The 26,790-nt window shown below is 43.9% G+C and overlaps 1 protein-coding gene across 4 annotated transcripts; it reads left to right on the top strand.

Annotated features, from left to right (window-relative positions):
• Nucleotides 1-359: 359 nt before the first annotated feature.
• DDO (D-aspartate oxidase) lies at nucleotides 360-26,559 on the top strand. 4 transcript variants are annotated; one of them, XM_084957657.1, is made up of 5 exons: nucleotides 518-582; nucleotides 3,011-3,186; nucleotides 8,410-8,599; nucleotides 13,576-13,752; nucleotides 25,105-26,559. In XM_084957657.1, the coding sequence occupies exons 4-5, from the start codon at nucleotides 13,649-13,651 to the stop codon at nucleotides 25,670-25,672; spliced, it is 672 nt and encodes a 223-aa protein (XP_084813783.1). In that variant the 5' UTR covers nucleotides 518-582; nucleotides 3,011-3,186; nucleotides 8,410-8,599; nucleotides 13,576-13,648; the 3' UTR covers nucleotides 25,673-26,559.
• Nucleotides 26,560-26,790: the final 231 nt, after the last annotated feature.

The raw sequence follows: 26,790 nt of genomic DNA, 5'->3' as shown, positions 1-26,790 counted from the left end.
TACCTCCTGAGTAATTTTTCCAGCTGCTATCAGGTCATCATCTTAGTGATCAACAATATTATTCTGCCCTCACCACCCTCCACTCCCACCCCCACCAGCTGACCCAGCAGAGCCAGGAACCGAAGGGAGAGGACAGCTCACTCTGGGCAGTCAAATGAGGAAACTAGTGTCTGCTTCTAGGTGGAACTTACTGGAAGTTGGACAGGTTCACCCCTATCTTTCCCATGCCTACAAGTCAGCTGGAGAAATTCCAGATCTGTGGCAAGACAGAGTGTTTGTAAACTAGAAAGAGAAGGGCTGCTGAGGGTGGACCAGCTCCAGGGAGATCAGTAAAGAGCTGCAGCTCCACAGAGCTTTCCAGATGAGGTCAATCACTCCCTTCTCCAGAGGAATAACTGACAGAGACGCAGGCATGAGGACCAATGGAAATTAAGGTTAGAAGAACTGTCCTTAATAAATTCCCCAATGGGAAGCAGTTTTGTTTCTCCTGCCTCTCAGGGAACTAGACCAGCCTCTCACTGGGAAAACAAGAGTTGGTGCCAGAGCCTTCTGTGGGTGCCAAGGCTGCGTTCTCAAAGACAGGTACTTGAATCCTCCTGCTTTGGGCTCAGGGGTGGTTCTGAGCCTACTCTGGGAATTTAGGAGCGTGTCCTAGTGGGATCAAGTGACAGTGGTTCACAGGTCTCCAGGCCAGACAGTACTCACCTTGCTGGGTCACTTTTCTCTTCCCCGATAGCTGGATATTCTCAGCCACAGATTCCTTTCTCTCTCAACTTATTAGAGCTATTTTGAGAAAGTTGCTGGGGAGGGGAGGCCATTGTGAAATAAGAAAGTCATAAGGGGATAGGTGCCTGCTTTCTACGTGGCAGGGGACAGGCACAAGGCTGCGCTCCTCAGGGTGGCCACCCTCCACTGATCTGCCCCTTGTCCTGCACCCTTCACTTCGCTTCTCTCCCGCCTGGCAATCCTGCTCCTTCTCAGCTAGCCAGCCCACTGGGGAGCAGTCAGATAAACTTACGGCTGAGGAAATGTTTGTACGGCTTGAGAAATAGAAATAACAGACACAAAATCACAGTGGAGGACATTAAAGTATCTTTGTGCCGGAGACCATCAGAGCTGGAAGAGAGCCCTGGCAGCCGACCCTGTCACCCTTGCCCTGTGCACAGCAGAGGGAACCGCCTGCCCCCTCCTGAGGAAAAGTGAATTTTACGGGCAGGTGGCCATGATTTTTACCACATGACCTGATGCTCTGGCTGCCGCTGATTGGACAGGGAAGAGCAACTGTGCCAAGGGCAGCTTTACAGCCTGCCTTACCCCAATAAGCTGGCCTGGTGCTGGAGCTTTGTTCAGAAGGCAAAGTGATGACCAACTGGACCAATTGCATTTTCTCCATCTGGAGTTTCTACTTGAGACCTATTAAGGAAAGGTTAACAGCAGGGACTGAAGATAAGCAGGGACAGAATAGGGAACAGGGAAGCTGAGAGTGGACAGGGCTCAGGGGGTTCCTGCTGCTTGGAGGTGAGGCAGTAGAAAGGCATCGAGCCTTCGTCAACCCTCTGCTTCCCATCTTGGGTTCTAGTCTCAGGATGCCCAGCCCAGGCCTCTGAATATCTGTCCCCTGCATTTCCATATGAAGTCTTAGAAGAACCCCTCCTTATATGACAACCTCAGTGGGTCTCTCTTATTTACCATCCACAGGCGCTAATAAAGAATTCATCTGGCTTGGGAGTTCTCATTATGGCTCAGTGGGTTATGAACCTGACTAGTATCTATAAGGATGTGGGTTCGATCCTTGGCCTCATTCAGTGAGTTAAGGATCCATGAGCATGGCCGTGAGCTGTGGAGTAGGTCACAGATGCAGCTCTTATCCCATGTTGCTGTGGCTGTGGCTGTGCTGTAGGTCAGCAGCTGCAGCTTCTACTCAACCCCCAGCCTGGGAACTTCCATATGCCACACCTGTGGCCCTGAAAAGCCAAAAAAAAAAAAAAAAAAAAAAAAAAAAGAATTCATCTAGCTTGGTTTACAGATGAGGGAGTTGAGGCAAGGAGACTGGGAGTCACTGCCCAGGGTATAGAATTAGAACTTGAGCCCACGAAGAAAGCCACATTCCTTATCTGGAAAGTCTGCTCTCAAAGGGTGAGGTTTCAGGACAGGGGTAGAGGGGGTGTGTGTGGGGGGAGTCAGGGGGAGGATGGAGGGAAGGTTTTCACCCATTAGAGTGGGGAGCAGGAAAAGAGATGCCGAGTCTGGTTGCTCAGACTTTGTGTCACATTTTTATAATTAAAAACTAGTTTGTGATCAGTAAGAGCTGGGTTCTAAATTGCCTATGGGTCATGCCCTTCAGTGGCTGCTCCTCAGGAGGTTTCTGGAAGCAGCTCTGCTGCTCTGTTCATCCAGCTTACTTCATCAAACTTCCCTGGGCTGTGCCCATAGGGAAAGTGGTTTAGGAATGAGTAGAAATCTCCCTTCAAATGCAGACCTACTCACCTGGCCTATGTTCTAAAGGCAACTCCAGGCTGGTTTATGCTGATGTCTCAACTCCATGGAGATTTTTTTGCCTTTACTCTGACATTTAATGGGAAGAGAACTTAGAGGGAGCTCTCTCTCTTTTTTCCCCCTCCTTTTTTAGGGCCTCACCCGTGGCATATGGAAGTTCCCAGGCTAGGGGTCGAATCTGAGCAGCAGCTGTCGGCCTACACCATAGCCACAGTAATGACAGATCTGAGCCACATCTGTGACCTACACCACAGCTCATGGCAATGCTGGATCCTTAACCCACTTAGCAAGACCAGTGATTGAACCTGCATCTTCATGGACGCTATGTCCAGTTTGTAACCTCTGAGCCACAACGGGAACTCCAGGAGCTGTCTTTATCTCAAGAAATGCTGGCAGGAAAGGTCATGTTTGGAGAGGCTACAAATCCAAGGAAATAACTCTCAGGGTCAGACTTTGTCCTGGATGGAATAATCTTTAAAACAAAGTATGTAGCTCACACTTTGCTTCCTCACAGGCCCATGGATACAGTACGGATTGCAGTTGTGGGGGCCGGTGTGATGGGGCTCTCCACTGCTGTGTGCATTTTCAAATTGGTACCAGGATGCTCCATTACAGTCATTTCAGACAAGTTCACTCCTGAGACTACAAGTGATGTGGCAGCCGGGATGCTTATTCCTCCTGTTTATCCAGGTGAGAGGGATTTTTGCTCCTCTGTCAGCTATGATAGATGTTAGAATGGTATTGTGGGAATTCTGTTGACAAAGACAACTGGATGTGAATATAAGTACAAGGTGAACCTTTAACATCTTGTTGGTTCATCTGTTAGGAAAGGCTTAATTATGCTACAGGACAAAAAGAACCTCCAAATCTTAGCAGCTTAAAAGCAAAGGTTTGTTTTTGCTCATGCCATATGTTGATTGAGCATCAGCAAGTTTACGGTTCATCACCCAGGGACCTAAGCTGATGAAGCAGCCACAGTCCTGAATGTGGTCAGTACCTGTAGCTGGGGGGTGAGAGCTCTGGGGGGCAGAGTGGGGGTGGGGTCTTGCCTTGGTAATGAAAGCCTCTGGCTAGGAAGCAACAGTCATCACTTCTGATGACAGCTCATTGGCCAGTGCTAATTACACGCTCCCACCCCTCAGGAGGCCAGGAAGTACAATTTTTTTGTTTGTTTGTTTTTAGGGCCCCACCCTTGGCATATGGAAGTTCCCAGGCTAGGAGTCGAATCAGAGCTGTAGCTGCCGGTCTACACCACAGCCACAGCAATGTGGGATCCCAGCCACGTCTGTGGCATACAGCTCATGGCAATGCTGGATCCTTAACCCACTGAGCGAGGCCAGGAATCAAACCCACATCCTCCTGGATACTAGTCGGATTCGTTACAGCTGAGCCACAACAGGATCTCCAGGAAGTGCAATTTTATAAGGCTCCCAGAAGGCAGAAAGCCAGAGTATTTGATAAATAGCCCTAATGGCTACTACAGTTGGTAACTCTACTCACTTCTAAGCCAATTTAAAAACCATTTGTCCATGGGGTTAATAAATGCAAACTGTTGCATTTGGAATGGAAAAGCAATGAGATCCTGCTGTATAGCACTGGGAACTGTATCTAGTCTCTTATGATGGAGCATGATAATGTGAGAAAAAGAATGTATACATGTATATGTAACTGAGTCACCTTGCTGTACAGTAGAAAATTGATAGAACACTGTAAACCAGCTATAATGGAAAAAATAAAAATCATTATAAATGAAGAAAATGAAATAAAATAAAAACCATTAGTATATGGCAATCCCATCGTGACTCAGTGGTTAAGGAACCTGACTAGTAATCACGAGGATACAGGTTCGATCCCTGGCCTCGCTCAGTGTGTGAAGGATCCAGTGTTGCCATGAGCTGTGGTATAGGTCACAGACACGGCTCGGATCCTGAGTTGCTGTGGCTGTGGTGTAGGCTGGCGGCTGCAGCTCCGATTCTACCACTAGCCTGGGAACCTCCATATGCCAAGGGTGTGGCCCTAAAAAGACAGAAGACAAAAAAACCCTGAAAAACAAAAAACCATTAGTACATATTCAGGCCTAAAAATGCATTGATTTTCAAATGCATCCTTTCCATTCTGTATTCTTCATATGAAATGGAGGAGGAGGAAGTAGCATTAAATAGGAAACAAAATCACTTTGCAACTAGTGAAATATATACTCACTATCTCCTCTCCCTCATTTCCACTCTCTTTACTCCCCTTTTAGTTTTTATTTTTGTATCAAAGTTATACATGCACATAATTTAAGCAGCCAAATGGTTATAAATTATTACCAAAAAAAACCCCAGCAGTCTGGATGAACATTGCCCTGTCCCTTTAATCTGGAAACTCATGTTCTCGGTTCAAGATGCAATCTTTGAGTTAATTGCTGACTCTTACCTCCTGCTGTCCCTGCCTCTCTTTCTGGAATGGCTGTAATTCGGGGCCTCTTGGCTTTTTTCCCTTCCTTTTTTTTTTTTTTTTTTTTTTTTTGTCTTTTTCTAGGGCCACACCTGTGGCATATGCAGGTTCCCAGGCTAGGGGTCTAATCGGAGCTGTAGCCACCAGCCTGCACTACAGCCACAGCAACGCCAGATCCGAGCCAGCCGTGTCTGTGACCTATACCACAGCTCATGGCAATGCCAGATCCCTAACCCACTGAGCAAGGCCAGGGATCGAACCTGAAACTTCATGGTTCCTAGTCGGATTCGTTAACCACTGTGCCACGACGGGGACTCCTCCCCTTCCTATTTCTATCTCTTTTTATTTTACTTTCTGGGAGGTTTTCTCCACATTATACCTTGCTGCTGTTGTATTTATTATTTCTAGTATAGCATTTTTAATATTCCAAAGCTCTTTTTTTTTGTTCTCTTTAATTTCCCTTGCTACCACACACTCTTTGTGTTCTATAGTTGCAATATCTTATCTTTCTAAAAGCATCGGTAGTAGTTTTAGAAGTTTCTTTGCCCTGCATTGTTTCTGTTGTCTCCAAGTTGTGTTGCTTTTTGTTTGATGTGCTCATTTTTCAGGTTATAGGTTTTCCTTGACCATGTGGTATCTTTACCTGTCTGTTGACAATTAAGAGCAGGATGCTAAACAGCTGATGGGAATTTCCGAGCCCTTGTGTAGTACTTGTTTCCTCGAGACTCACGGGAGTGAGGTGGGAGTGCTATTTGGTTGGGGAAACTCTGATGTCCTTATGTTTGTCTTTGGTGATTCATGGTCTGTGGAGAAGAGGCTGAGGTGGGTGAAGACCTGGCTAGCAGCATCTAGAAGGAGGGGGAGAAGAGGTCTGGGGTCTCAGCAACCAGTTGCCTGTGTTTCCTTTACAGTCTTGTTTTTACTATGATATCCCTGCCTTGCCTGTGCGTGGTGTTTCCTGTCCAGGGACCCCGTGTTTCACTTAGAGAATAAACCCATCTCTCTCTCTCTCTTTTTTTTTTTTTTTTTTGTCTTTCTGTCTTTACCAGGGCAACACCCGCAGCACATGGAGGTTCCCAGGCTAGGGGTCTAATCAGAGCTATAGCCACCAGCCTATACCACAGCCACAGCGACACAGGATCCCTAACCCACTGATCAAGGCCAGGGATCGAACCTGCAACCTCATGGTTCCTAGTCAGATTCATTAACCACTGAGCCATGCCAGGAACTCCAGAATAAACCCGTCTTCTGCCAGGGTGGGAGCAGGGGAGGGCAGTGGCCTTGGCATCACCGTCTAGGAAATTTGCTTTGTCTTCATCAGTGATGCTGGTGTACTTCCTGGGAGCTGCCTTGTAGGAAGCAAGCACAGGAGGCTGGTATGTTTGCAGGATGCACATTCACACGGGACACCTTTCTTGTGACCAGAGTCCTTGTGTCCATCTTTCAGGTGTACCCTTGCCTACATCAGGCCTGGGTGAGTGGTGAGGAGGCTGCCTGGTAGTCATGGAATCACCTTCAAAGACGGAAGCTCACCTGAGAGCTCACTCAGGCCACTGAGGGCCTGGCTCACCCTTTGGCTGGGTGGCTGGGGCCCCCAGATCAGAGTCTTTCTCTTTGGTGCTCCTGGATAGACTTTGGTTTTCTCTTTGGGCTTTTTTTCAGACCAACCTCAATTGTGAAAGTCTTCTGTTCTTATAAATGTCCCTACTACATGGGGACAATACTGTCCTGGGGTGGTTGTGAGGATTAAATGAGTTAATACATGTAAAGCATTTAGAACAGGGCCTGGGATGTAGGAAGTTCTATGTCAGCATTTGCTATTGTTATTACTGCTACTGTGGCTAGTTTTCTTTTACACAGCACTTGAGCATGAATTAGGTTACCAGGCTTGCTTCACCCACCGCTGAATTGGAATTAGGGGATGGCTTTTGCAGTGTGTGAGTAGCAGTTGCTATTTGTTTCTTAAGGTTTGGAATGGGAACAGGGAGATGCATTTCGATACAGCCTCATCCACTGGCTTAGACTGTTTCCATATAACCCATGTAAAGTCAAACTTAGTTTTCTTGGCAGCTGATTATTTATTTCCTCATTTCTAAACCAGTAGACCCAGCCTGCATTTTTGAGACTGTGTTGAGTTCACATGGGGACATGTTTGAGGACAACAGCACAGACACACTATTAAAGAAATATTTATTGCCTCCTGAAAAGCAAATTGCTTTAAAACCTGCTACCGGAGTTCCTGCTGTGGCGCAGCAGAAACGAATCTGACTAGGAACCATGAGGTTGCGAGATCCGGCATTGCTGTGGCCCTGGAGTTAGGCTGGCGGCAACAGCTCTGATTAGACCCCTAGCCTGGGAATCTCCATATGCCAGAAGACAGAAGACAAAGACATAAAACAAAGACAGAAGACAAAGAAATAAAAATAAAACCTGCTACCTAAATGACAGAAGACAAAGAAATAAAAATAAAACCTGCTACCTAAATGCCCTCATTCACCTGAAAGCAGGATGCCTCCAGGGGCCTTTTCATCTCTAGTGAACTCCAAGGACATGTCTCCAAGCAGAGCTGACCCAGGATCTTCTCTGCTCATCTCCCCCATCTCCTCTGCAGCTCCCCAAACAGTAATCCCTCAGGATTACTGTTCCCTAGTCCCTGGCCTGGACTCTCTCTCATGACCCTCCCCCAGGGATCGGATGGCCAAATACTTCATCCACAGTTGGATTTGTCTATGCCTCTGGGCTATGCTTGTTCTCTCTGCCTACACTGGACACTATTATTTTGGGGCTTGAACCCTGACCCTTATTTCCTGCCTGGCAGTCCTGGAACCCTTCCAGAACTGTCTGGGTCCAATCTTTTATGCTCTGGTAGGGATGCCTGGGGGGAAGGGAGATCTGGTCACAGGATTCTGACAGAGAGGTGGTGATGGGCATGGTCCCTGCACATCCCTGGTAACCCCAGGAATGCTGCTTGGAGCTGGTCCAGATCCCATGGAGTGGAGGGGGATGGAGGTGATGCAGCCTTGGGTGGGCTGTAGGGAGCTCAGTTCCACAATGCAGGCCTTGTTTCCTTGTATCAGGAGGGTCAACAACCTGGGCTTCCTGCTGATGCACAGTCTGTTCTCTGATCTGATTGACCCGGGCTCTGCAGATCTTCCCTTGACTCCTGTCATGTTTTCAGCCCCAGGAAAGAGGCCCTGGATTATTTCTCCTATCTCAGGTATCTCAACTATGGCCAGCTGGATGCCTCAGCCATGAACTTGGCTTAGATTGATTGCGGGCATTTCAAGGGCCTCTGGAATAGTCTAGTGCAAAAGACCCCTTTCCAGGTGACCCATATGTTAGATTTTGCCCTCATTGGTTGAATCGTTGATTAATCATTATTCGAACTCACAAAACTCTGGTCACTGACAGGTCCTCCACCGCAATGTGGTACTTTATCTAATTATTCCTCCCTGCTTCCTTGGTTTTCCCCAGATTCTAGGCAGGAGCTTCCCTGAAGCACAGTCATTGTCATCACTTTCCTTTCTGTTCTGCTTTGCTTTTCTCCACAATCAGACACACCCATTCACAAGCAGAAGCAGTGGTTTAAAGACACCTTTGATCACCTGTTTGCAATCGCCAATTCTGCAGAAGCCAAAGATGCTGGCGTTCTCCTGGTGTCTGGGTAAGAAAGGAAATTTGAAATTATTTTAGAATTTAGAATGATCTTAACAGACTTTAGAGTTCAAGAGAAAATAGTACCTAGTACCTACTGTGAGCAGAGGGCTGAACAAGATATGAGATGATTTAGTATATTTCAGGCTTTACAGCAAAGAACTCAAGAAAGACAAGTTATAGTGTTGGACTTTTAAACAATAAACAACCATTATAGTTTCTCAACGCAAATGCTATTTTGAGTTTTCTCAGGGATTATGCAGTGATTTATAAATACAGGTAAAAAAATATAGTAAACACTGAGTTTGTGTTATATGAGGATGATGAGGCTGAAGGAAAGCAGATAGGTGTGATATTGGAATGTGTGCAAAGGCCCCAGGCATAGGCACATCTTATTTATTTGGTGCCCTGGGAGAATAAGCTGCTTCAAAAAAGTAAATTTCATAGGTCACTAAAGTTATCTCTTAAAGTGTCATTTGGGAGAAATTTTTTTCTTTTTATTAAAGTATAGTTGATTTACAATGTGTTAATTTCTGCTGTACAGCAAAGTGACCCAGTGACACATAATACATTCTTTTTCTCATATTATCCTCCATCATGTTCTATCACAAGAAATTGGATATAGTTGGGAAAAAATATTTCTGAAATGCTTAGCATACTTTTTTATTTCATTTATTATTATTTTTCAATGAATTTCATTACATTTATAGTTGTACAGTGACCATCACAACCCAATTTTATAGCATTTCCATCCCAAACCCCCAGCACATGCCCCTACCCTCGAATCTGTCTCCTTTGGAAACCATAAGTTTTTCAAAGTCTGTAAGTCAGTATCTATTCTGCAGAGAAGTTCATTGCGTCCTTTTTTTAGATTCCCCATGTAAGTGATAGCATTTGATGTTGGTGTCTCACTGTCTGACTGACTTCACTTAACATAATAAGTTCTAGGTCCATCCATGTTGCTGCAAATGCCATTATGTCTTTCCTTTTAATGACCAAATAATATTCCATTGTGTACATGTACCACATCTTCTTTATCCACTCCTCTGTCAATGGACATTTAGGTTGTTTCCATGTCTTGGCTATTGTATATACTGCTGCAATGAACATTGAAGTATGTGTGTCTTTTTGAGTCATGGTTTTCACTGGACAGATGCCCAGGAGTGGAATTGCTGGATCAATGTTAAATCTATTTTTACTTTTCTGAGGAACCTCCATACTGTTTTCCAGGTTAGCACACTTCTATTTGATTTTTAACATCTGATTTCAGAAGAAATGCAAAATAAAAGAGTTTAAAATAAATCCTACTAAACATTTCTAACACAAACTGGCACTTAGAATATGACAAAAATCTCTCTATATTTTCTTTCTTTCTTTCTTTCTTTCTTTTTGGTATTTTTAGAGCTGCACCTGCAGCTTATGGAGGTTCCTAGCCTAGGGGTCGAATCAGAGCTGTAGCCGCTGGCCTATACCACAGCCATAACAACACCAGATCTGAGCCATGTCTGCAACCTACACCACAGCTCACAGCAACACCGGATCCATAACCCACTGAGCAAGACCAGGGATTGAACCTGCTTCCTCATGGATGCTAGTCAGATTAGTTTCCACTGAGCCACGATGGGCACTCCTTTCCATATTTTCTTAAACAGGGATCACTATAAGCGTTCTGTTACTTTTAATTTATGATATAACACATATATTTTCTGTGTTATCCTATGTGCTAACACAACCAGGAGCTATAGCCTTCTGAAGAAGAGAGGGATGTCCGCCTTTTCTAAGTTCTCAAAACCACTGCATCTTTTGTTTAAAAAAAAATTATCCCATCTCATCTTTAGAGGTCATGTTATCAGCTAACATTATCTGCTGGTGAATATACCTGCATCTAAGGCAGATTTTTACCCTTTTCCTCTTCTTGGCCTCCCTCACGATCACAAATACCAAAAGATGTTGGCATCACTGGTTTCCCAAAGTCCCTATCTAAAGGAGTAACATTACTTCTCTACTTTCTGAAGATGGATTAAAACTGTAACTACTGTCTCCAGAGCCAGCTGAAAAGCCACATAGAAACATTGTTCTTTGGTCACACATTGTTTTTGTCTAAACCCAATATTGACACAACCTTATTCACAAACATTGGTTCTAAGCAATTTTTGGAAACAGCTGTGTGCGAGATTCAAATATTCTTTCAAGAGCAAGGCTTTGCCACCATTGAGGATATTAAAAATAATGTACTATAAGCTATTCTTAAAAAGTCACTCATTTTCCTCATGTGAATTATTTTTATCCCACTTGCTTCCAAAAAGGATCTGAATCAGTCTAGTGACGATAAGGTCATAAATGTCCTGTGTACCTTGGCATAAGTGTAAGCCTTATTCATCTCTTCATTTCTTCAAAACAAATCACTCAGCATTCACCAGTATCAGTCACTTTTCTAGGAATTAGGGAAATATAAATGAGCAACTTACTATGTATTGCTTGGCAAATGCTCTATATATATATATATTTTTTTTTTAGTATTTTAATGATTTTTATTTTTTCATTATACTTGGTTTACACTGTTCTTTCAATTTTCTGCTGTACAGCAAAATGAGCCAGTCACACATACATATAGATATGCATTCTTTTTCTCACATTATCCTCCACCATGCTCCATCAATAAATATTTGTTTAGTGAAGACAGACATGGTCTTGCCTGCCTGTAGCTTATGTCCTGTAGGGAATGTCCTAAAGTTAATGAGCTACAAATAAGGTGTGAGTCATGGAGGGATAAACATGCTCTGGGAAGTTAGGAGAAGCCACCCAGGGAAAAGTGATGTTTCACTGGAGACCAACTGTAATAGTGTAGCTTAGTCTGCTGACCTTATACAAGTGAAGGGGGCAGCATTCCAGGTAGAACCAATAGTACACGCATAGACCTGAATCTAGGGTGACTACAGCATGTGGGCAGGACTGAAAAAAGTCTAGGGTAAGGGGAAGCCATTGAAGGATTTTACACAGTGAAATAATTGATCATATTTTCATTTCAAAAACATTCTATCTGCAGTGTGGAGAACAAATTTGTAGAAAGAGATGAGGGTGGGATATGTTAGGTGTTGATGCTCATGGGATAGATTAGAGAATAGATGGCTTTGAGAAATTCTTTCAGAGATTTGATGGGACTTGATAATTGATGGCATGTAGAGGGTGAGAGAGGAGAGATGGATGATTACTGGATTTCTGGAGTTAGCCCTGGGTGGCAGAGGAAAGAGGTAGTGAAAGAGAAGTGGGCATGGCATAAAAGTTTGAGACATGGAGTTCCGTCATGGCGCAGTGGTTAACGAATCCAACTGGGAACCATGAGGTTGCGGGTTCGATCCCTGCCCTTGCTCAGTGGGTTAACAATCCGGCGTTGCCGTGAGCTGTGGTGTAGGTCGCAGATGCAGCTTGGATCCCACGTTGTTGTGGCTCTGGCGTAGGCTGGCTCCTACAACTCCGATTCGACCCCTAGCCTGGGAACCTCCACATGCCACGGGAGCGGCTCAAGAAATGGCAAAAAGACCAAAAAAAAAGTTTGAGGCATGGAGGTAGACCTATCCAGTAGGAGTAGGCAGCATGGATCTGGATCTGGTTTTGGAGCGTAGGAGAGAGAAGAGGGCTGGAGATGTAGCCTTCTGAGTGTTTGGCCTATAGATGACGGTAAAGACAGGGGAGAGGGCAATCTAGCCCAGGGAAAGTGTGCAGAATGAGACAGCAAGAGGGCCAGGGTAGAGACCTGCAACTGCAACAAACAATATACCTTCCCCAGGAACTGAGTTCAATGAATTGCTTGGAGATATAAATTCCTGTATGTTAATGACCATATAATTAGCAACCAAGTGCATCACTCAAATGATTTTCCTTGCTATTTTAGAGCAGCCATGCTTTATAGCATTTATTCCTGTTGATGAAAAGAACCCAATACCTAAAAATCCAAACATACACCTATCAGCTCTTGGGAGGATGATTATAGGTTTCTTGTTAACAACCTCATCACCCTCAACCATAACTGAATAACAGAGCTTCTCCCGACCACTCCTGGCTTCTCTTATCAAGAATTAATGTGATGATCTACAGCTTAACTCATAATTCACGCCCCTGTCTCCTGTACCCCCACCAGCGCTTGTTCCAACTTAGATATTTTGTTCAGAATTGAGGCTGACCTTTAAACTTCGGATGGTTTGCTTACAGTTTATATAAAGCATTATCAAAACAGAAAAAAATTCCTTAAAAATGCATCATTAGGTGTTCCTGTTGTGGCTCAGCACATCTTCTCTGTGAGGATGCAGGATTGACCCCTGGCCTTGCTCAGCGGGTTAAGGATCTTGCGTTGCCGTGAGCTGTAGTGTAGGAGACTGGCAGCTGCAGCTCTGATTTGACCCTTAGCCTGGGAACTTACATATGCCATAGGTGCAGCCCTAAAAAAGAAAAAGAATGCATCATTATAAGTAAATGAAGAAAATATGGGCAAGAGCTTTTTAGAATTAAATTCAATCTTTAAAAGACATGCAACTTTTAAAATGTCTCATTCCAACCACCTCCCCAACACATTTAAAATTTACTACCGAGTAATCTGAGCCCAAAAGAGAATAGCAGAATAGATTTTTTTTTTCTCCTCTGTGTGGGTATATAGCAAGTGTGCTTTTTTTTTTTTTTTGGCTTTTTAGGATTGCACCCAAGACATGTGGAGGTTCCCAGGCTAGGGGTCTAATTGGAGTTGTAGCTGCCCCCCTGCACCACAACCACAGCAACACGTCTGCAATTTTCACCACAGCTCATGGCAATGTGGATCCTTAACCCAATGAGCAAGGCCAGGGCAACCTCATGTCTCCTAGTTGGATTCATTTCCACTGCACCACGGCAGGAACTCCACAAGTGTGCCTTTTTAACCGCTTTAGAAATTGTTGCATGGGATTCACTACGAGTTTCACAATATCTCAGGAAAATTTTCTATTTATTGTGTTTGAGTTGGCAGATATTTCAGAGCGCTCCTACTGAAGAAGTGCCATTCTGGGCTGATGTGGTGCTGGGATTTCGAAAGATGACTAAGAATGAGCTGAAGAAATTCCCCCAGCATGTGTGTGGTCAGGCTTTTACAACCCTGAAGTGTGAAGGCCCTACCTACCTCCCCTGGTTGGAGAAAAGGTTGGTTGAAGTGGCTCTTCGCTTTCTTTGTCTGTCAGAGCTGTAAATAACTTCATAGCGTCTCATAAAATAGATACTGAACATTCTCTTCGGTCCTTCAGAGCTCTTGTGCACTCTGTCTCATTGCTCATAAATGGCTGGGGCTTTGCAAAGCAATGAAGACACTACCTGTATCACAAAGAGTGTCACACCCAAGTGAGTAACACGTCCATCTGCTGCTTCCACTTTGCAGCTTGGAGCACAATTTGGTCCCTCTCTGTCAGTAAGACCTCCTTAATGAAATAGTTTCTTAGTTTCCACATTGGTAAAGTGAGACATTTGGAGGATACGCTTCCAGCTATAAAATGATATGATTGACTCTTGTTCTTTGGGCGAGAGAATATTAGGCTTATTATAAATGATTTTTGAAATATTTTCCTCATTAGTATAAAGAAAATAACTCCATTATTTTGTTTTAAACAAGAACTCTAAAACAGAGGACTTATCTAAATTAGGTAATTGCTTCCTCACCAAGTTCAGCCCCCAATTTCATGAACTTGCATTTTGGCTTGGTTTTTAGGACTTTCTGTTTCCAGTTGGTTAGGAAACACATCAAAAGCAATAAATCTCTCTTGAGTTTTGTCTGGAGATTGCATGCATGTTGAGGGTTGTGAAACTTTGGCCCTTTTAATCCCCAAATCAGTGTATTTGGTAGATGAATAGAAACAGTGCAAATTATTGTTTAAATGTTGGACAAGTGACTTGAGCTAACCAGTGGCAACGACTTGGTCCCATATGTGGGATAATTAGTTGATATAGTTAATTAATTCCATAATTCTTCGTTGAACTTCTATGTATATCTGGACCATGCTAGAAGCTTGTCAAAAAGGAAGGAAAAATATGATCATTTTTCTTAAGGAATTCGTAGTCTATTGGCGGTTATGGTGTATGTGTGTGTGTATTGATATACATATTAATTAACAATTACAGGAGTTCCCGTCATGGCTCAGTGGTTAATGAACCCGACTAAGAACCACGAGGTTGCGGGTTCGATCCCTGACCTTGCTTAGTGGGTTAAGGATCCAGCGTTGCTGTGAGCTGTGGTGTGGGTCACAGACACGGCTCGGATCTGGCATTGCTGTGGCTCTGGCATAGGCCGGCAGCTATAGCTCCGATTAGACCCTTAGCCTGGGAACCTCTATGTTGCAGGAGCAGCCTAGAAAAGGCAAAAAGACAAAAAATAAAAAATTAAAAAATTAAAAAAGTAAACAATTATAGTAACATGTACTGTGGAGGTTAAATACAGACGTAAGAGGATGGAATGGGAGCACAGAGGAGGGAGTCTAAGTCTGGCAGACATGTGTTCAGGGGCATCATGATATATTTTTGTAGCTTTATAAGCACTTGTCTCACTTTTACCTCTTAGCAATTTATCCGGGACATTTTTCTTTTTTGAGTTCCAGTTTCATAAAACCCACAGTTTCATGCCTTGTTCACTGGACCACAAACCTCTGTGTGTATGCTAAATTTAAACCACTGTTATATCAGCTGATAAATGAACACTTGAGACATCATATGATGGAGTTACCCATCAGCCAACATTCCAGTCTCAGGGCATCACCATCTTTTCTGAGTGGCAAGCTTATGTCGTGCTGCCTTTTTCTCCTTATATCATAAAAATGCCTGGAAAAAGAACATGGAAAGTGCTAATGCTATTGATCGTTGAGGTATCATATATTTTATCTTAAAATTCAAATAGGTGGAAATTATTAGGCAACGCCAAAGTGGCAGAGCTTGATACACATATTTTACTCAGGCTGCCCTCAGTCATTTTCACATGAAAAACATACATTATCTGAGCAATTTGTACTGCCTGCTTCTCAAGTATCACCTTCTAGCAAACAGGCCCCTTATTTCCATAATAATCTTATTTTCAGGCCTAATCTCTAACTGTGGGATGAAGGCCTGGAAAAAATCCCTATACCCTCTCATTAGTTGGGAGCCTGCTGTCAGCATTTTACTTTACTTAAAATAACCCTGAGCAAGTGGTACTTTGTGCCAGTGGGAGCCACCTCCTGACTGCAATACCATCGGGCCTGATGACCAGCCAGCGAGGGTTCGTGCCTTGGAGCATCTGCTTCCTGTCAGGTTTTATGGGACAGAGTCAAGAAGAAGAGGCCTGAGGGGCTGCTCATGTCCTCAGAGAGTCCTGGGGAGGTCTTTTTAGGTCCGTTTGTTGGATATCCACGTCCACCATAAGAGTGGGTGGGGACCCGAGTGACTCAGGCAGACAGTACACACAGTCTACTGCAGGGAAGCCAAGAGGAGACCCTTGTCCTAGCAGCGCCCCTTGCAGGACCCCCCTTGTCCTAGCAGCGCCCCCTGCAGGACTCCTAGGACTGTGACACTTCATGTCTCCTGCCCCCGGGCGGGGCCAGCACGTATAGCGTGTGGGGAAGGGCTCTTCTCTGTTAAGATTAGATGTCCTTAAAAAAATAAATAAATAAATAAATAAATAATAAGTTGGTTAATAATGAAAAAAAAAAATTAGCTGTCCTCCCTTCCTTCAGGGCCTGCCATCTGACCGGAAGGCCCATGTGGAGGAGGAAGAGGTTCACACGTCCTTTTCCTCCTGAAGAAGGCTTTATAGAGCTGGGACTCCTCTAAGCCCAAAGCAGGCCTCTCGGGTTAAAGATTTCAGGCCAGGTGGGAGGCGGGGCAGTGTCTTGGTGAGGGCATGGCACCCCTGGGGCTCACTCTGTAGGCTACCACCCACTCTCCACCACGGGGAGGACCAGCTGGGGAGCCACACAATCCCTGCTTGTTCCTCACACCCAGGCTCTGTTATGCCACCTCCTACTCCCCTTCTACACAGTGTGAGTGTTCAGCCTACAGTGTTCTGACTCAAAACGAGCATCTCACTCTCCAAGCCAGGCAACAAGGCCTTCAATCTGAGTTCCATCTTTCTGAAATAATGTTCATTTCCAGGAGATTAAAAAAAAAAAAGTTTTTAACCACAAGTTAGACTGTTAGCATTTTTCAAAGAACAGAAGGAATCATCCCCCAGTTTATTAATTATATCCAAAATACCCTCATCCCCCTCTCAAAAAAAAAAAAAAAAAGAAAAGAACATATCTGATAATACTCAGAACAAACAAACAGACAAAACCCTTTGAGGTTTAATCAGCTGTGCAGATCATGTTTTATATCTTTGGCCAATGGAGTCATATTCTGCTGCTTTGTACTTGTCCTTCCAGGAAATGAATCATAGAGCCAGTAAGTCAACTGAACCTGTCTCTTCTCCAGGCATCTTACCTAAATAAATAATCTGAACAAGAGTAGGCTTGTCCTGCCTTGGGTGACATGCAGACTGCTGGGTGCCTGTTTTGGTGCTGGGGGCCCTATAATTTTGGTGCCCTGCATTATTCTGTGGCCCTGATAAGGCCCCAGACTGACCATAGGACTGACCACACTGAGCTTCTCTCCCTGCACTTTTCTTCCCACTCATCTAATAAGTCCTCTCAGTTACTTTCCCTGGGAGAGTCCCAGTCTCTCATCTCCTATAGCTTCTGTTCTGCTGCTTGGCCTGACTCACAGAAGTGCCTATGCCGCTTCCTTGGTGGCTGGACAGAAAGGTGGATTGTGCATCAGGCATGTGACGGTTTGTCCCTGCCTTACAAATGTCCAACTTGCAAAGGTCCCTGCCTTTGCACAGCAGAGCTCCTGCTCCCCCATGCCCAATCCACCCTGTGCCCACTGGAGAGTCCCTCCTCCTTGCAGAGTCTGCCCTGGCCCCGAACCAGAGGAGCAATGGGCAAATGCTGGCCTCAGGCAAAGGTCTAATGTGAGTGCCCCTTTTCTCCCTGGTTATGCAAGGACAAGGTGAGAGGGCACTGGCCAGGAAGGTGGAAAATGAGGGTGTTTGTTTTTTTCTGATGATGGTAAGGTTAGTAGGGAATAGATGGAGGCTGGTTGTGGTGCAATGGCTCTAAGACAATTGCAGAGGGAGCATGGCTACTCCCCTCTGGACCACTCTGCCCATAGAACCCCCAGGCCTCATCCACACCTCCTTCCCCAAAGCAATTAGAAGCTGCTCTGCTCCTGAACACGGCTTAGACTGACTAACACAAATTTGTGGAAAGGACAAAGCAGAGATGGATCTTCTGAGAAGAGGGAAATGGAATGCAACTTATTTTATTAGAATATGCATTGCAATGGAATGAAGGAGCACTATGGTCATTCTATGAGGTAATATTGTTGAGTTAAAATTATATATATATATATAGAGAGAGAATTACATAGATATATATTTAGCTGCTATGTAAACTTAAAATGCATTAAAAATTCTGACAATGAGAAGCTATTTTAGGTATAACTATATTTAAGTGTCACTAGGAATAAATGGTAGATTTCCCCCCCTGAATCTACATGCATAGCATTATTTGCCAACTAAGATTTTCAATTAGTTTTCTTCTTTTTTTTTTTCTTCTCATTTTCAGACAAATAGACTGGAAATAGCTAACTTTTTTTTTTTTTTTTTTTTTTTTTTTTTTTTTTTTAGGGCTGCACCTGCAGCATATGGAGGTTCCCAGGCTAGGGGTCAAATTGGAGCTGCAGCTGTTGGCCTACATACCACAGCTCATGGCAACGCCAGATCCATAACCCAGTGAGCGAGGCCAGGGATCAGACCTGCAGCCTCATGGTTCCTGGTGGGATTCGTTTCTGCTGCGCCACAGTGGGAACTCTGCAAGGATTAATTTTTTAAATTGACTATGTCTGTTATTACGTACATACTACGCAATAATTTGACCACATCTAATAAGTTCTTTATGTAAAGTATCATGGAGAGCCTGCTCTCCCCTCTAGGTCCTTGACCACCATCCTGTCCTGGCTGTCCTTGCATCTCTCCACATCTTTAAAAATGGCATCCTACCTCTTCCCTGTTTCTCTCCTCACACAGTGATGTAAAACATCAATGCTGTTTTCTTCATTCCTACAAGCTTTAAACTGTAGATGCGTCCCACAGTCACTGGTCTTTCCTGGAGTCAGAGTGGAACTGGGTTGGGCTCCATGCAGAGGTTGAGAGAGACATTGGATCCCTAGTTCTGACCCCCAGACATCACCCCAGCCCTGCTCAGGCCCCAATCTCCTCCCTTCTTCCTGAACCCGTCCCCTGGCCCTCACCCTCTGACTAGGACATGCCAGCCAGTCTGAGAAGCCAGTTGAGGAAGGGCAGTGTGCCATCCCCTCCCCCTCCACTCTCCTTGGCTGGGACACAGATTTTCTAAAAGCAGTCTGCTCTGTGGGAAAGCCTCTTCACACAGTCACCTTATGTTATCACCCCAACGTTGTCTTAGATCCTTAGAAGAGATTTTTTTTTTTTTGCTTTATATTTATATAACCCAGGGACCTATTTGGATAATATTCCCAGAAAAAAGGTACCAGCTGTTAAAAATGTTAACAATGGAGTGCTAACATGTCTGACTTAGCTGGAAAGAAGTGACTTAGATTTTTTTTTTTTTTTGTCTTTTGTCTTTATAGGGCTGCACCTGCAGCATATGGAGGTTCTCAGGCTAGGGGTCTAATTGGAGCTGTTGCTGCCGGCCTACACCACAGCCACAGCAATGCCAGATCCTTAACCCACTGAGTGAGGCCAGGGATTGAACCCACAACCTTGTGGTTCCTAGTTGGATTTGTTTCTGCTGCGCCATGATGGAAACTCCTCACTTAGACATTGTGAATGACAAAACGAAAAATTTTTTTCCAGCTTCTACTCATTAGGTTCCCCACACAATTAGGGTCTAAATTCCCATCAGCACATTCCAGGCATGCTTGGGTTTCAGGGCGGTATCTTGGCTCTGCTGCCCTCCTCGTTCTGTCTCCGCTGGGCTGCACCCCCTTTCTGTACTGCCATCTACTCCAAGGTCCATTCCTCCCTCCTGTAACTCCTGCCACCCAGGAGCTGTCAGACAGCTCACCAGAGACCTGCCTTTCCCCTGCACTTTGCCCCCACCTTACACCAGAACCCGTTCCTCCCCATTTAGGACTGGTGGGATTCTCTCTCACGAGGTGTGGGCTGTGGCAGGTAGTGGGAGGTGGGGTGCAGGAATTGTCTCCAGTCTCCAGAGAAGGGAGGGGGAAAGAGGACTCTCCTTTGCCCCTTGGAGGTGGAGTGTGTAACTGTGTGTGTGTAAAAAGTGCAAATCCCCATCCTTCTCAGGGGCATGGCTGGCTCAGTCTCCCTCCTTTACTAAAACTCTCAGTGAGTTGAAGGAAGCAGACTGAAGACAACACCAACACCCCCCCCGCCCCCCACAGTGTTTATTCATCAGGCTGATATAGTCCTGCAGAGGGCTGACTCTTAGACCTGGTAAAAATATTCACTCTCCAGTTTTAAGGTCATGACCAGAGGACAGGGGGATGGGGCTCTTTAGTGGACACAGCTTCTGAGTCACTCCATCCCCATTTTCTCATGGGAGATTGGAGCACCAGTGTTCTCACTGTCCAGGATGAGGTCTTGCTCAGTTGTGGAAAGCCGCAAGAGGAAAGTCGCCATGCTTTTTATACCCCAGCCATGTCACTAAAAACCTCCAGAAGAACTACCTCATATGGTCATAAAGGCAACTTATAGGCATCTGGTCAGCCAGTTAAACATCCAGCTTCCAGGTACAGTTTTCTCCTGAGCTTCCTAATGCTGTCCTGGTGCATTGTCTACAGGGTGTACAACAATGACTGGGGATGACCGGTGCCTGGGCACGCTCAGTAAGTTTCCTCCTGGGGTAAGAGGCCTGGGAGGGAGCCAGTAGCCCATCACTATGATAATTTAAGAAGTCTCTAGGCAAGCAGTGGACTTTCATCAATAGCTTCATCAGCAGAGCACCCTTGAAATGGAAAAGAAGGACTTTTGCTTTTATTGAGTTCTTATATACTTGCTGTAAAAACCATGTGAGCTTGGCAGTCTTATCCCTACAGTTAGAGCTGAGGAGACAAGCTCAATGAGTTTGAGAAATTCACTTAAATCCTAAGGCTAGTAAATTCCCTTATGTCTCTGAATCAGAAAAATTCTAATTAGGATGGTTGGAACACACAACACAATGTTTAAAGATTAACACATGGAATCCACAATCTATGAAGAGCAAAGCCAAGATAATGTTCAAATAATGATTAATTAGAAACATTTAAAACAATCCAAATACCACGCTTAGAGGCTATAAAACATAATTAAACCTAAGTGATACATGGGTGTTGGGGGCAGGCATATGAGATACTGGGTCTTGCATTTTACAGTAGCATAGCATATCCCTGAATCCTTTTTTTTTCCTCTCATAAATTTTTTTTAATTGAACAACTGTAATGCGTTGTGCACTGTTCCAGACTATTTCCAGATGTTGTCTCATTTCTTATTTGCAAGGAGCCTAGGAGATCAGTATTATTATCTCTGAATTATAGACGGAGGATTAAAGTTTAGAGAACTTGAGTCAGTTGACCAAGGTCAGATGATTGGTACAGGGCAGGGCCCCCCATACTCTTTTAAACAGTCTTTGTATTAACTCTTTTCAAGATTATAAACACTGCAACAGATGGTCAATATTAACACAAAATTCCATTTTACTTTTCTTCTATGCTAGTGTTAGAAAAAAAACCTTACATAGTTATTTTACCTTTAAGAACACCCATCTTTTATCCTAACATTTATTATATATTTTATTATTTTAAAATTGTTATTTTAAAAGTTATTTATAATATGTTTTAATAACATACTTTAAGCTCCCAACCTATTTATTCCACTAAAAGAGCTGAAGACTTGTGGCTATAAAATGGGCTACATTAAATATTTTTAACTTCTGTGAATTATTTTACTTAGAAAAAGCACCAACCAGGCAGTAGCTTCAGCTTCATTCTCTTTCAATCACTTTTGGTTACACCAGGAAGGAATCCATTGACTTTATAGGTCCTGATCAGCCTTAACGTGGGGATGGTAGCCAGAATCTTTGTTTTGCTTTCCTCTTCTTAGGTAAACAGCACATTGCCTTCCATGGATTTTCAGAATAACAGGCAAAGTTGCAGAGATTAAAAGTGCCACCACTTAGAATTTGGGTTCTGTTATTTGGAGCATTGGTGCTTTAAGTGACAGCTTGTGTGTAACAGTCCGTGAACTACCTGTTCACATGGTCTCAGAGCAAGGGGAAGCCTTTGAATTCTCTTGGCCTAGCATTGCTTGGCACACACAGTTCCGGCCCTTAGAAAATGTTTGTTGAATAATAAATGACTCTGATCTAGAGGTTTCAAGTGGTTCTTGCTTGGTGGAGATACCTCAGAGGTGGGGGTAGGGGGTGGGGCGCAGAAACTGAGAGGATGTAGACCTGCCCAGGCTGCCCCCCACCCCTCAATGGCAGCTTACCCTTCAGCCAGATGACAATAAGCTGGAGAGCCAGGGATATAATCCTGTGCTGTTCTTTTACAGAATAGCCATCTGAGATGTTGTGGTCAGGGAAGATGATGCAGTTAAAAGTAGCAATGGGCTTTTTTCATTCTCATCAACTTGCAGCATTTTCTAGAAATGGGTACCAGGGTCAGAGGAGAGCCACCTTCTCACTGATCTTAATACAAGGCTCAGTTGAACATCTCAATGAGGGAGTAGGTATAGAAAACTAAAATTTCTTCAAAGCATTCTTCCTTGCTAGGATAAAATCAATTGTCACACCAAACTGTTGTTTAGCATTTTCTCAGACACCTCTTATTTATGTCCTGGAAATTTCTGTCTTATGCTTCTCTTTAGCATGAAACCTGTCTTTTTTTTTTAAATTGAAGTATAATTGATTTACAATGTTATGCTAATTTCTGCTGTTAATATTAATCACAGCAATGTGATTTCAGTTATACATATATACATGTTCTTTTTCATATTCTCTTTTATGAATATAGTTCCCTGTGCTATACAATAAGACTTTGTTGTTTATCCATTCTGTATTTACTAGTTTGCATCTGCTAACTCTGCACTCCTATTTTTTCCCTCCCCCACCCACCCTCAACCTTGGCAACCATGATTCTGTTACATCTGTAAGCCTTTATCTCTTTATCTGGCATTAAAGCCAAATGGTGCTCAGAGCTGCTGGCATGACCACTGCTGCTTTCTCAGGCATGGGTAGGGTACTAGCACTCTGCATTTCTGGTGTCAGCCCTTCCAAGATTCTCCTTAGAACAGGCTTAAAATGTGGCAGTTGTAAAGAGATGATGCCAGTGTGGTGCTGCTCCATATCTGCCAGTGTTCTCCAGAGAAACAAATAGAAAAAAAAATGATATCTAAAGAGATTTATTTTAAGGAATTGGTTCACACTGTCATGGAGGCTGACAAGTCCTGAGAGCTGCAGGGTGAGTTGGCAAGCTGGAGGCCCAAGAGAGCCAATGGTGTAGTTCCAGTCTGAAGGCTGGCACGCTGCAGACCCAGGAAGAGCCAATGTTTTAGTTTGAGTCTGAAGACAGGAAAAAGCCCATGTCCCAGTTTGAAGGCAGTCCGGCAGGAGGAGGATCAGCCTTTTTTTTCTATTTAGACCTTTGGCTGGTTGCATGAGGCCCACGTGAAGGAGGGCAATCGACTTTACAATTTAAGCATTTTTTTTTTTTTTTTTTACAATTTAAAATTGTATCCAAAAGTACCTTCACAGAAACACCCAGAATAAAGTTTTGCTAAATATCTGGGTGCCCCATGGCCCAGTTAAGCCACGATATAGAATTCATCCTCATCTACCCAAACCAGGATTTCATATTGTCTTTAGTAGTGACCAACATTTATGTCAAGTCCACTAGGTACTGGGCACTGAGCTGGGTCATAGGTGTAGTAAGAAGCATAAGACATAGTCTCTTCCCTTGAGAAATGTATCATTTATTGCATCGGCCCCCTAGAATTTGTTGTGCTCCTATCTTGTCAAGCATCATCACACCCACCATTTCATTTGAACTTCATAGTCATCTCTGAAGCAGGCAAGAGAGGGGTCATCTCCATGACACAGATGAGGAAACTGAGGGTCAGAGAAATGAGATGAGTTGGCCAAGACCCCAAAGCTAAAGCGAGGTGACTGAGACCTAAACCCATGCACTCCAATTCTACCTCACCTCTCATTTGGAACTTACTTCGTCTTGCCAAGTATTTACCCTTCTGTCTCCCAGCTCCTTTGTCAGTCTTGGGGAAGAATTCAATGCCTCTAAGCAGGACCTTGCATGTAGGCATTCAACCTGCATCTGCTGTACAGAGTTGCTGACAGTCTTTCTTACATCACGTTTCCTATATTCTACAAGTGAGCTATGAATAAGATTATAGGACCTGGGAGTTATTGTTTAATAGGTACATATTTCAGTTTTGCCAGATGAAAAAAGTTCTGGAGATGGATGATAGCAGTGGTTACGCAAAAATGTGAATGTGTACAACTTAATGCCATTGAACTGTATGCTTTAAAATGGTCCAAATGGTATTATTTGTGTTAAGTGTATTTTACTACTATTAGAAAAAGATTACAGGACCTAGATTAGACATTTCATTATTAATGTATTTGGTTTGAAAAATTATTACCAATTACAACTATTATGTAGTCCCTTGACTGCAAATATTTTGTGTTCCTCTCATGCTGACATCCCTGTAGTAGACATGGGGGGGGGGGTTCAGATGAGCCCTGTTCCAACCACCTTGTTAGGGAAACCAGAGTGATACAAAAGAACACACAAGAATTAATAAAATAAAACAAAGTGTCCAAGGCAGTAAATTTAAGGGCTAAATAAATGGTATAAAAAAATGGTTGGGTATTTAAAATACCAGGTTAACCTGATATCTGTTTAGCATCTAGAATGACATAGGAACTCCATTAAACGTAAGTGAAGCATATAGTTTGCTTTGTTTTGATTTTTTTTTCTTTTTAGGACCACACCCACAGCATATGGAAGTTCTTAGGCTGGGCGTCCAATCAGAGCTGCAGCTTCCAGTCTACACCACAGCAACAGCAACACGAGATCCAAGCCACATCTGTCACTTCGACCTACACCACAGCTCACGGCAACACCAGATCCTTAACCCACTGAGTGAGGCCAGGGATCCAATCCGAATCCTCATGGATTTACTACTGCTATGTCACAACAGAAACTCCCTGTTTTGAATTTTTGAAATAGGCTTTTTTTTTAGGTTCAACTTTCAGGATCCCGGGTTTCCAAGGATATGAGGCAATCAGTTAGAATCTGGCCTGCTTGGGCCCAGGGAGCTCTGGAGGTATTTGCTCATTGAAGGTTACCTCGGTTTTGTCTTTGACTTCCTGTCTGTCACTTCTGTAAGGAGTGGAGCAGGAAGCTGCTAAGACTCACCCTATGGTCTCTCCTTCTCCTCCACAGGGTGAAAGGAAGTGGGGGCCTGGTACTCACCCGACGAGTAGAAGACCTGTGGGAGCTTCACCCATCTTTCAACATTGTCGTCAACTGCTCAGGCCTTGGAAGCAAGCAGCTTGTAGGAGACATGGAGATTTTCCCTGTGAGGGGCCAAGTGCTCAAAGTACAGGCTCCCTGGGTGAAGCACTTTATCCGAGATGGGAGTGGGCTGACTTATATTTACCCTGGTATAGCCAACGTCACCCTGGGTGGAACTAGACAAAAAGGAGACTGGAATCTGTCCCCAAATGCAGAAATCAGCAAACAGATTCTTTCCCGATGCTGCGCCCTCGAGCCCTCTCTCCGTGGAGCCTGTGACATAAGGGAGAAGGTGGGCTTGAGGCCCTCTAGGCCAGGCGTGCGGTTGGAGAAAGAGCTCTTGGTCCAGGGCAGTCAGAGGCTGCCTGTGGTCCATAACTATGGTCACGGAAGTGGGGGCATTGCCATGCACTGGGGCACTGCTCTGGAGGCTGCCAGGCTGGTGAGCGAGTGTGTCCAAGCCCTCAGGACCCCTGCTCCCAAATCAAAGCTGTAGATGACATGAAACAACAGCAGATGGCCCCAGAATATTAATCAGCATATCATTTAAGCAGCAGAAGAGATTCAAATAACTTTCCCACTGAGGGAAAGTTTAATTAAACATGACTTTGTTTTCAAAATTAGAATGGATGCGATATGTATCAATAAACTTGACTAGTACTAATCTAATTTAGTACCAGACTCAAGTGTAGTACTAATGACATAGGGCATTAAGCTCTATTTTTGTTAAAAATACTTTTTATAAAGTAAGATTTCTTTTATATCTCATGTCTAAGGGTCTATGCTAATTCCCACGGATGAAGGATTCTGACATTTTTTTGGGCTGATACATCCATAGGAGGAGATAATATATGGAAAGCACTTCACTCACTGTCAGTTGCAGAGCTGCCCATGAGGCTCATAAGTTATAGTCAAGTGAACACTATAATCATTTGAAATTACACCTTTGATCATAAAATTCATGCTTGTTCTGTTTAGTGGAAGACAAAGCATGATTGCTGCTAGTACTAGTGGTACCCTCTACTTCCTCTCAGCTGGTACTGATGGCAGAAGACAGGGATGATGTGGTCTACGGATGCAGCATCAACTCAGTAGCTGTCTGGGGTCAATCACCTAAGGGTCATGCTTTCCATTACCACAAATGATTGAGAGCTGGCTCACTGGATGGTTGATTTTGCCTAAGCATTTTTGAAGATTGAATAGCATGTGCAGCCAAAGAGCTAATTTGCTAATTAAGATGGAACAATCACTCTGAATGAAATATAACCAAAGAGTTTTCTGCAAGTTGTTAAAAAGTACTGGGGAGGCGTGGAAATGGGTCTCATGATAAAATGAGCCTGGGAATTGCTGAATTAATAAATCTAATCTGGTTTTTTGACTTAAGCTTTGATCTATGTGTATTATGAATACTCAGGAGGGTTTTTAGCTGAGTGAATGGTGAAAGGAGACGCTTCATTCATTAAGGTAAGGAAGGTTGGGAGAAATATATGTAATCCTAATTTTTTTTTGTCTTTTTGTCTTTTCTAGGGCCCCTCTCACAGCATATGGAGATTCCCAGGCTAGGAGTCTAATCGGATCTGTAGCCACTGGCCTACGCCAGAGCCATAGCAACGC

Source organism: Sus scrofa, chromosome 1, assembly GCF_054392235.1.
Source record: "Sus scrofa isolate SSC_HxYL_T2T_F1_AM1 chromosome 1, Sscrofa_HxYL_maternal_Yorkshire_Landrace_v2.0, whole genome shotgun sequence".
NCBI lineage: Eukaryota > Metazoa > Chordata > Mammalia > Artiodactyla > Suidae > Sus > Sus scrofa.
This window is presented reverse-complemented; position numbering and strand designations above follow the sequence as displayed.